Source organism: Ictalurus furcatus, chromosome 10 (genome assembly GCF_023375685.1).
Source record: "Ictalurus furcatus strain D&B chromosome 10, Billie_1.0, whole genome shotgun sequence".
Lineage (NCBI taxonomy): Eukaryota > Metazoa > Chordata > Actinopteri > Siluriformes > Ictaluridae > Ictalurus > Ictalurus furcatus.
In genome coordinates, this window is record NC_071264.1 from 4,399,899 (window position 1) to 4,411,518 (window position 11,620).

Here is an 11,620-nt window from a genome sequence, read left to right on the forward strand (position 1 = left end):
GCTGATCAAGCACTTCTTAAGGCAACGATTACATGCTCAGATGGTTGGAGCTAAAGTTTTCAGGAAGGTAGAAGAATTTGAATGTTCTGCATATAGAGTCCTGACCTCAACCTCACTGAACACCTTTGCGAAGAACTGTACCCCAGACCTCCTCGCCCGAATGAACACAATTCCCCATATCCACGCTCCAAAACGCTTCAGATCAACTGCAAAAGGTGAACAAGTCAGAGTTTAGGAATGGGATGCACTCGGTACTCTGGTGTGTATGTACTTTTGGCTTAGTGACAGAAATTCACAGCAGCAAAGGAAAAGTCAGTGACGGTAATAGCCAAGCAGTGAAATAGTCAGGGAAGTGAAGACTTCCCTCTGTTAGAAAATATGAGGAACCATGAAATGCAAGCGGTACAACAGCAGGGAAGCGCCTGACTATCTAAACCAGCACTAATAAGCAGTTCATAGATTTGACCACTTCACTGTGCACTAAAAAGTTAATAAGGCTAGAAGGATAACACTTCAAAGTGCACTAGAACTCCATGCACTTCTTACAGCCATGAGTCTTAGTGCTATCTCGCTTCCCATTGGTTCAGACGCACTTCCGGTATGTGATGTTTACAGAACTGTTCCAGGAACCTACAGTAGATAGGATGGGACGGAATGTGTCTTCTTCAAGGACTTTGCAGAGCAGCTCGAGCTCTGTGTAATCCTCTAAAGCGTGGAGAATATCCGGTCATAATGTCAGCTCGTGTTTGTAGCGATTGCTCTGGATTTGAGGAAGTCACATTGATGTTAGAGCACACGAGTGAAACACGGGTGAAGAGCGAATCTAGTGTGAGGCAGAGGAGCGTGGAGAGCACCGAGTCTCCGGGCAGAGACACTCTTTCCGAGCAGGACAGACTCGTTCATAGTCTTCACCAGGACGCATGCAAGGTGAGTGCGTCGAGGCGGGTTTAAACCCTCAATCTGCCTCTGGTATAAAACTGGCAGGACTCTGGATAGTCACAAATTAAGGGACCGTCTCTAAAGTTACAAACTTTACTTTCATGGTGTACACGTTTCTAACTCCAATAGCGTTTGAACAGAGTGACTTACAGTCATAGAAACCAACTGTAAAGTGTTCCTGTAGGTATCAGGTATCAGGTATAACGCACACCTTTTTATATTTTTGATATTTAATCAAATAACCTATGAAATCATGTGTAAACATTTCCATATATTTGACTACCGAATATACATCAGTTTAAACATTTGATATGTTTTCTACGTTCCCTATTGTGGTTAAAATATGGGTTTATGAGCTCTGCAAGTCGTTGCATTCTGTTTTTATTGATGTTTTTACACAGCGTCCCAGCTTTTTTGGAGTCGGGGTTGTGTTTCACTACCGATTGAGCTCATATACAAAATATACCATCATTTAAAGCTCAGTAGCATTCGAATGGATTCACTTAGAGACACAAAACCGACTGTAAAGTGTTCATTTATGCGTCAGGTAATAAATAAGGTCATTTTGAATTTGATGGCAGCAATGGCAAAATTTACAGGTGATTTTATAGTTTATTTGATTATATATCAAAAATCTAAGAGGTGTGCATTATAGCTGACACCTAGATGAACACTTCACAGTTGGTTGTGTGACTGTAAGTCATTCCCTTCAAATGCTATTGATGTTAGGAACGTGTATACCAATGTCGTATGTAACTTTAGAGACGGTCCCTTAATTTGCAAATATTTGCATATATTGAACGTTCAGCCAACTTTATGCCAGTCAATCTGCCCCTGTTTAATGCCATTACTGCTTTCTATTGGGGTTTAGTTTAGAAACCGTCAGGAGTGTCATTCTGTGTCAAATATGTCTTATGTCCATCCACCAACATGCACACACTGTGGACTGGACACATCTATACACTCACCGTCCATTTTAATAGGAACACCTGTAAAACCATGCAGATACAGCTTGCTCACATCAGACATCAGAATGGGGGGGGGGGGGGGGGGATGTTTCCAAGCACTGTTGCTCACTCTATGAACTCTAGAGACTGTTGTGTGTGAAATCCTCAGGAGATCAATCAGTCCATACAAGATTTTGTAGAGATTTTTTTTTTGTGATTGTTGCAGCCAAAAATGTTTGATTTTGCTGCAGCTTTTTAAAAAAATTATTTGCGATGCAATTTGTGCTTTTTTTTGCGGAAAGCAGCTTCAATTACATGAAATTGTTGTGCGCGGTCTTTTCGCTGTGCTCATGTTTGATGCATGTGAATCGGAGAGGGCTCTGGCTGATTGCGTGCCGTGCTGACGTCACATGACGAGTCTTGGCCGAGATCTGCGGTAATTTTGAAAAATTGCAAGCTCCTGCAAAGTTTGCGGAGTTTGCTTGATTTTGCGTTCATTCCTGCGATCGCGACATCATGGAGGGACCGATCAATGGTTTATGAAATACTCAAACCAGCTGTTCTGGTCACAGAGATCACACTTTTTCTGCATTCTGATATTTGATGTGAACATTAAGTGAAACACTTGACCTGTATGTGCATGTTTGTATGCATTGTGCTGCTGCCACATGATTGGCTGATTAGATAACTGCAAGAATGTACAGGTGTTCCTAATAAAGTGGATGGTGAGTGTATGTGACTGTAGATGTGTCCAGAAATCCATATACTTGTCCAAGTAAGTCCTCCTAGGATTTACTCCTACGCTTTGGATCATTGTTTTGCTGCATAATCCAGTTGCGTTTGGGTTACAATTTACCGACTGAAGACTGGATATTCTGCTTTAGGATTCATGTTTCCCTCAATTATTGCAAGTTGCCCAGGCCCTGGAACAGCAAAGCATCCCCACACCATCACACTTCCACCACCATGCTTGACCATAGGTTTGATGATCTTTTTGTGGAATTCTGTGTTTGGTTTACGCCAGATGTAACGGGACTTCTGTCTTCCAAACAGTTCCACTTTTGACCCATCAGTCCACAGAGTCATCAAGGCGTGTTTTGGCAAAATTCAGACGAGCCTTAATGTTCTTCTGGGTTAGCAGTGGTTTTCACCTTGCCACTCTTCCATGGATGCCATTTTTGCCCAATGTCTTTCTGATAGTGCAGTCATGAACAGTGACCTTTATTGATTCAAGAGAGGCCTGTAGGTCCTTTGATGTTGTCCTTGGCTCTTTCGTGACTTCCCGGATGAGTCGTTGCTGTGCTCTTGGAGGAATTTTGGACGGTTGGCCACTTCTGGGAGGTTCACTACTGTGCAGAGTTTTTCCATTTGGAGATAACGGCTCTCACTGTGGTTCTTTGGAGTCCCAGAGCATTTGACATTGCTTCGTAACCCTTCCCAGACTGATGAATTTCAATCACCTTCTTCATCATCGTTTCTGGAATTTCTTTCAGCTTTGACATAGTGGGTAAGACCTTTTAACCAACTTCATGCTATTGAATAAGTTCTATTTGAGTCTCTGTTGATTGGATTAAACAGGTTTTGCAGTAATCAGGTCTGGTTGTGTCTAGTCCAGTTGAACCCCATTATCAATGCAGTTTCATAGATTTGGGGAATTAGTAAATACCAGGGTCAATACATTTTCACAGAACATTAGTGAGATCAGGCACTGAAGTTACGTGAGGAGGAGATCTGGGGTGCAGTCAGAGTTCCAGTTCATCCCAAAGGTGTTCAGTGGAATTGAGGTCAGGGCCCTGTGCAGGACACTCAAGTTCTTCCACATGTCTTCACGGAGCTCGCTTTGTGCACAGGGGCGTGGTCATGCTGGAACAGGTTTGGGCCTCTTAGTTCCAGTGAAGAGAAATTGTAAAGCTACAGCATACAAAGACATTCTATACAATTGTGTGACAGAAGATTGGGCAAGAACCACATATGGGTGTGATGGTCAGGTGTCCATAAACTTTTGACCATATAATGAAGTTGTATTAAGGAACTCGTTTTACTGTCTGTGAGGAGTTTCTGCACATGGTCTCTGCATGACTTTTTGGGTTTCCTCTGGGTTCTCTGGTTATCTCCTACCTTTCCAAAACATAGAAGTAGGCAGATTGACTACGTTAAATTGCCCCGAGGTGTGAATGAGTGTGAATATGTGTGTGCATGATGCCCAGCGATGGACTGGCATCCCATTCAGGGTGTATTCCCCTGTAACCAAGAACAGGGTAAAGCAGTTATTTATGATTCAGTGTTTGTTTTGATCTATTTTAGATTAGACTGGTTTCGTATAAATGGGTGTTAGTATTGACACAAAACAAAGCGAACATACTTACAGGGCACAGACAGGCTCTTGAATAAGAAAAGAACATGCTCTTATGCCAGTGTTAAAGATAGTAAGCCTGTGAAAACTCATTCAGCTGCATCAACTCAACCTCACTCATATATTACATAATGTAACTGCTAATAACCACATTGGGCCGCATTTATGAAGCTGGATACGAAGGGATTCATGTGTAAATTATTTGTACGAGCGTTTATACATGAAACTCGTGAAAATCCTGTAAATTCAGAAAAAGGTTTGTATCCTACTCGTGCTCCTGTCTGTGTGTGTAAATTTGCGCATAAGAAGATTAACTTGTTAAACCTCAACTTGATCAACTTCAGATCATACAATCTGCATGGATTACTGTACTTTTATGTCTGGAATATACTGTCAGGTTTAAATTGCTTGTTGTTGTTAATAATAATAATAATAATAATAATATTATCCATCCATCCATCCATCCATTTTCTATACTGCTTATCCTACACAGGGTCACCGGGGAGCCTGGAGCCTATCCCAGTGGACTCGGGGCACAGCAGTTCCTGGGGGACAGTGTACCAACCATCGCAGGGCACAATCGCACACACATTCACACACTACGGACAGTTTTTGAAACGCCAGTCAGCCTACACTGCATGTCTTTGGACTGTTGGAGGAAACCGGAGTACCCGGAGGAACCCCCCGAAGCATTGGGAGAAAATGCGAACTCAGCACTTACAGGGCAGAGGCGGGAATCGATCTACCAACCAGGGAGGCGTGAGGCAAGTGTGCTAACCACCAATCCCTTACAAGAACGACTTATAGAACAGCTTTGGAGTCTCCTCATGCTAATTCACTAGGTCAGGGACTAAGTATTGAGAACATTAGTCATTTAATAAAGTGAGCTAACACAAACCCATAAATTTAAGCCAAATGAAATGAATCATTTAATTATAATATAAGAAATGGCACCGTACAAATGGAGGACGGGCCGGTCTGTCTGCACATAGTCATAAACTGTAAAGAAATGCCAGAAGATTTAGCGCTGGCTTATTACTATTAGTATTAGTTACTATTTAATATTTTTATTGGTATAGAAGTAAGTCAAAATAACTTCCGTTTCTGTCTTTCAGCTTTTACCCCGATTGTTCATTTCGTGCTCCCAGCTGTCTGTACACTTTACCTTTTATGGAGTTTTTGTGGGCGTCACTACATGCAAATGAGCTGTGTCGGGAATGCGCTTTAGAGGTCACGGGTGATCAACATACGCGCACAAATACAGAGGAAATCAGCTTTTCCGTAGCTTTTTTGGTTCGGTTTGGCTCATGCAAACATTTACACACAACTTTACTAAAACACTGGTAAACGAGGCCCAATGAAGATAAGCTTTTATTCTAGTGTTTGTTCCGAGAAATTAATAGATTCGAGCGTTTAAATTTTTACTCCTGATAACGAGCGATGAGATAATAACTAAATAGTCGTCAGGCTTTGCAAAAATGACTGACTGAAAATGACTGACCGCGTTCCTGTCTACTAAACAGCACAATAAATCATCCTATCATACTGAATAGCAGGTCCCTATGAAAACAGTATGCCATTATGTTGAAATAAAGAACCTGTAATACTTTTAAACAGTGTTTAGCAGCGTGAAATGCCGTTCCATGCTCTACTATTTAGTACGACGCTGTTTTGGACCTAACCTCAGAGAGTCCTTGCGGCTGTCATGAGGTATATTTTTTGATGTCGCACTCAAACTTTATGGCAGAAAAGGAGTTACAGAAGAGCTGTTACCAAGTGCCAGTTTCACTATGGAGCACGGAGATGGCATGTGAAATGGTGTGTCACAGAAACGCCTCAGGCACCCCTGGCTTTGGAACCTGTCACAGCTGAAGTTAGCGTGCTTGCTTTTATAAACTCCCTCAGAAATGAGGGTGAAAAACTTCTGAGCGGCTTTTTCATCGTCGAGCGAATGACTTCGCTTCAGTTCATGCGGTACCTAATGATGGAAAGAAATCAGCAATGAAATCTTTTTGTCTGCAGTAAATAAAATATTGTGTGTGGGTTTTTTTTTTGTTTTGTTTTTAATCTCTTTATTAGTGATGTATTCTTAATGCAGGAGGAAACGATTCTCAAGAGAGTATAGGGATTTTGGGGCAGCATCTTGTGCGCCATCTTGTGAAAAAAGACTGTTCGTACCAAGACAACCTGAACTAAGGTCTGGTATCTAAACCGGTTATTTAGGCTAAGCACAATTAACATTGGATTGGCACCCTGTCCAGGGTGTACCCCGCCTTGTGCCCGATGCTCCCCGGGATAGGCTCCAGGTTCCCCCGTGACCCTGAAGGAAGGATAAGCGCTATAGAAGATGGATGGATGGATGGATGGATGGATGGATGGACAATTAACATTGTATACTCGTATGTCTAGACAGTAGCTTGCCTTAAAACTACTTCACAAGGAATTTTTGCCATCCATCAAATTATGCACTGATACGCGTTGTTGGTTTGTTATAGGGTGCAATCTATATAAGGTGAAAGGTACACTATATGGCCAAAAATATGTGGACCCCTGACCTTTACTGTACCTCTTGCAATAAAGTTGGAAGCACACTGTACAGAATGTCTTTGTATGCTGTAGCATTACAGTTTCCCGAACCTGTTCCAGCGTGACAATGCTCCTGTGCACAAAGTGAGCTCCATGAATACATGGTTTGACGAGGTTGGAGTGTACGAACTCGAGTGTCCTACACAGATCCCTGACCTCAACCCCACTGAATACCTGTGGGATGAACTGGAACACCGACTGCACACCAGACCTCCTGAACATCCCGACATCAGTGCCTGATCTCACTAATGCTCTTGTGGCTGACTGAGCGCAAATCCCCACAGTCACACTCCAAAATCCAGTGGAAATCCTTCCCAGAAGAATGGAGGTTATTATAAAAGGAAAACAGGGACTATATCTTGAATGAGATGTTCGGGAAGCTCATACAGGTGTGATGGTCAGGTGTCAACACACTTTTGGCCATATAGTGCATATGGTCTGTGCTATAATCTGATAGGTTTGTGAGCACACTGATTTTTAGTGCTGAATTGTATAGCTCTGAATGCAATCAATCAACTGCAATGGAACATTTTCTTTAAAAAGAAAGACCTGAATAAAGCTTCACCAAGACCACTGGCTGATGCACATAGACATTAGTGTACATTCCAACAAAACTCAACGGAGGAGACGGTGTCATCTTTACACATACTGTAGGTATGCATTGGTGCGCATCACCTAATTCTTACGAGAATGTAGGGGTGTATTTATGATTGTCATTGGAACAGCGGCGTAATCTGACCTGGACATTGTGTGCTATAGCCCCGAAGATTTTTTTTCTTTAGCCCCGAATAAAGTGGAGCGGTTTATCACTACGCAACTGATCGTCAGTAATAGACGGCAGTGTTGTGATTTTGTATCTTCAGTGAACGAGGCAAGACCAATTAGACAGGGTTTACAGGAAAATATGTGGAAATACTCGTGTCTTATTGGCTGATAGCTCTCAATTCTGCCAAACGCTAGCTAGTGTGAGGGGGAAAATGGATATACGATGATTTAAAAAAATATATATATATATTTTTAAAGCAGTAAAGGGGTTGAAACTGATAGAGTAACATCCTCTCGTGCTGAGCAGGAAAACAAGGTGTGTAAATGTCTCTATGAGTTCCAAGTTACGTGAACATGATATGAGCATAGCATAACGAAAGATAAAGTGCTTTGTACTGTAGAAGCTAAACCCATACAGTGATAGCTTAGTTGTGCTTCCCCTTGGCTACAGACACCAAACTAGCCTAGTGAGAAAAGTTAATTTTTTTAAGAAAAGAAATTATTGAAAGCCCAATATTGCCATGACATTCATGTTCACGCTGAGTGTATGTAAACTTCCGACCGCAACTGTATTTATACCCCTGTGAAACAGGAAGTCATGGTTGAACAATTTCCTCTTGCTAGTCACTCAGGTGTACAAAAAAAAAAAAAAAAAAAATCAATGGGAATATACTTCATATATAATTTTCTCATATGCATTCATAGTGGTGCCAATAATTGTTGCACACCTATATGTAACAAAGATTAGTTTTTTTGTTTTGTTTTTTGGATAAACCGGTGTTGTGTTTGCAATCGTCTGCTATCCATGAGAGCAATTTTGTGAATTTTTGTGAATAAAAGATAAAAAGGTTAAACAATAAAGATAATTTTTTCACAGCCTTCTTTGCTCATACTTACCAAGCGTGCCAATATTAACGGAGGGCGCTGTAAACTTGTATATAAACGTCTGAAGTTTATATTTGTCAGACTCAGTTTGTGGATTTTATTTTAAATAGACAAAAAAAATGGTATTGAAAGTTTGGGTCCGATTAATCGATTATGAAATCGTTGATGAACTGTTTAGTAATGCAAACTATTAAACTGCTACAACCGTCATACAAGTAACTAAGTTGCTTGGCCAGATTATTAGCACACTTTTATCTATACTTGACGTATCCAACAACATTCTTCAGTGAATGTGAGATAACAGCGTCAATGCTTTGTCAGAGGTTTTTAAGGGTTTGTTGGATAATTCAGATAATTCCTTCCTGATAGGAACACCCCTAGAGGAACAACTGAATAACCCTTAATGGTGTAGGCTAAAAGAGTCAACAGCTTTGTTTGTTTCTTTTGCTTGTATGAATGTGCAGTTCTTGTAGTTTATTGATTTGTGAGTTTGTAGGTCTTGTTAAAGTGTTCGTGGGTCTCCTGAGATGTATAACATTTACCTAGTATATGAACCGAGCCTAAAGAAGAGGTCAGTTTACTACGTCGGGTATGTGAGAGGCATCCAGAAAAACGAGTAATGTCAATCACCAACCCCTAAAGTAATCCCTGCTCATTGAGATACCGCAGGAACATCCCCCAGTGACGGTAAAAACTCATTTACCTCAAACCCTCATTTATTGTTTGTTTTTGTTTTTTTCATGCAGATCATCACAAGACCCTGGTGTTTCTAGACATTAACTTCATCGAACGTTTAAGCATATCAGATGATGCAATATCCTACATTAAGACTGCGCTTAGATGAGATTGCTCTAGAAAATGCGGCTGTTGAGCTACGCTTGGTAGCGGGGCATTGCGTGAAATTGTGGTAGGCATACATCACGTCGAGCTTCTACACAAAGCATCCTATGGTCTTAAATAACCTAAGCTGTGTGAAAATATATAAAAGCAATTTTCAAAAACCGTGAAAAGAACAACAGTGCATGTCTTTGTCAGGTCTCAGAGCTCAGGCTGTGGTGTTTAAACGTGATGATTAGAGATTGCACGTATTGTACGTAAAGGTATGTGGGATCGTGGAGCAGTGCAGAAAACTGTGCATGAGTGAGGGCAATTCAGTTCAGCGAGCACTGAGACACGTGCATTTCATTTCCCTTCGCTTTGCGAGTCAAGTTAATTAAAGTGACAGAGTATATGGCCTGAAATGAATTTTTTTTTTTTTTAAAAAAAAGAGAGAGCGAGACGTTTATTTTTATTAGTACTCTGACTATTTGTCTTTAAATGAATAGTAAAACAAGTTTAAATCATTAATGAGGTTTTTGGGTTGTTGTTTTTTTTACCACCACCTTGATTTTTTATTGCTATGTGTGTAAACATTTTGTAGGATAAAAAAGAAAAATAGAAGGTAAAGCATACATCTGTGTGACATTTACCTGCTGAAGACGACTCTACTGACTCTAACAACTTGCGCCGTGAGGGGGAAACCAATGACGGATAGGAAATGGCAGATTTATTCTCAGAGAGGTATGAACATTTCCATGAACGTTTAATGCTGAAATTAAAGATTCCTTGGCACGTTTTGCATGATGTAAGACATTTAACCAATAAAATCCTGCTTGCTTTGCTGCCGTGTGCATCTCAAAAACGTTGACTTACTTAAGAATTGTTCCCAGATCACTCTGTTCATTTCTCCAATGTGTCTAGTGCAAAGCAAATAACAACAACCTGTGCATTTCTCACGAGATGACGAAACCCCACAAAAAGCAATACAGTGTGACGGTATTTCACATTCCCTATGCGCATCCACAGCCATTGTCCGTGGAGGATGTCATGTATGTTTTATTCATTTTCAGGCTGGGAAAACAACGTACACAGACCCAGGATCCGGCTACACAGTGTTCACAGAGGTTGCCCATAAGAAAAGGGGGAGATGCTGTGGAAACGCATGTAGGCATGTAAGTCCTGATTCAGTAAGTCAGCCTACAGCACATGCAGGATTTAGCAGCTGTCTGAATTACGAGATCCATGGCATACACACACACATTATAAGTATATGTATATATATATATATATATATATATATATATATATATATATATATATATATATATATTGTGTGTGTGTGTGTGTGTGTGTACTTAAAATTTCCAGGAATTCAGATTACATTTGATTCAGTTAGTACCTATTATCTTAATAAAATCTACTTTTTGTACAGGCATCACATCACACATCAAAGTTTGCCTGATATATAATTGTTGTTGTTGTGTTTATATTTTTGCTTGTTTGTTTGTTTGTTTGTTTGTTTGTTTTTTACAGTGTCCATATGGTCAAATTAATGTGAAGGACTCTTCTAAGAAGAAAACGTTCAACTCTGCCTTTTATGTGTAGCTTTTTCTAAAAATCTCTCAGTTGTTGTCAGACCTCCAGTCTTGCACTCCCAATAAAGATGAAAGTGGAAGAAACCATGAGACAAGCCAAAGGACTGGATAAACAGATGAAGAGCAAACGCAGATCTCATTAATGTAATATATGTAACCTTCCACTATCCTGAATAAGTGTTTTTGTGAGTGCTTATTTGGACTGAATGTGCATTTGCCTTACACTCCATTTGAAATGATGAAATAGTGCACAGCAGATGTGTAACCCACGCTTCTCGAGCCTGTAAGATGTGAATCACACTGTGATTTGTGTCATCAGGTGTTGGTCTGTTCCTCAATCCCATGAAGGCATAGAAGTGTGGATTTGGTTGCAAAATAAACAGTCACATTGTCACTTGTACTCCATTTTCTCAATCAACAAACATCATGGCATGAACTGACTAAAATGTGTGTGGGGGGGGGGGATGGGGGGGACGATGGACAGAGAACGTTCATGAGGGGGAAAAAAACTGTGGAGACAAATCTTCATATTCTTATTCGCAAATGCATTTTGAGCATCCGAGGTACACTATACACCATATGGCCAAAAGTATGTGGACACCTATGTGAGCTTGTTGAACATCCCAATGGAAAATCATGGGTATTAATTTAGAAAAAGTCTTCTGTGAAGGCTTTCCACTAGATTTTTGGAGTCTGTCTGTGCGGAATTTTTGCCCATTTAGTCAAAAGAA

General features: G+C 40.6%; 1 protein-coding gene across 4 annotated transcripts; it reads left to right on the plus strand.

The window, feature by feature from the left end:
* The first annotated feature begins 615 nt into the window (after positions 1-615).
* c10h1orf53 (chromosome 10 C1orf53 homolog) lies at positions 616-11,270 on the plus strand. 4 transcript variants are annotated; one of them, XR_008386960.1, is made up of 5 exons: positions 616-927; positions 4,733-5,081; positions 9,896-10,035; positions 10,365-10,481; positions 10,828-11,270. XR_008386960.1 is itself a non-coding variant. In XM_053635172.1 (3 exons), exons 1-3 carry the CDS (start codon positions 655-657, stop codon positions 10,897-10,899), a joined length of 462 nt encoding a protein of 153 aa, XP_053491147.1. In that variant the 5' UTR covers positions 616-654; the 3' UTR covers positions 10,900-11,270. The 4 variants fall into 4 exon arrangements, 2 of the variants coding, with proteins under 2 accessions (XP_053491147.1, XP_053491148.1); XR_008386959.1 differs by lacking the exon at positions 4,733-5,081; XM_053635172.1 differs by lacking the exons at positions 4,733-5,081; positions 9,896-10,035.
* Positions 11,271-11,620: the final 350 nt, after the last annotated feature.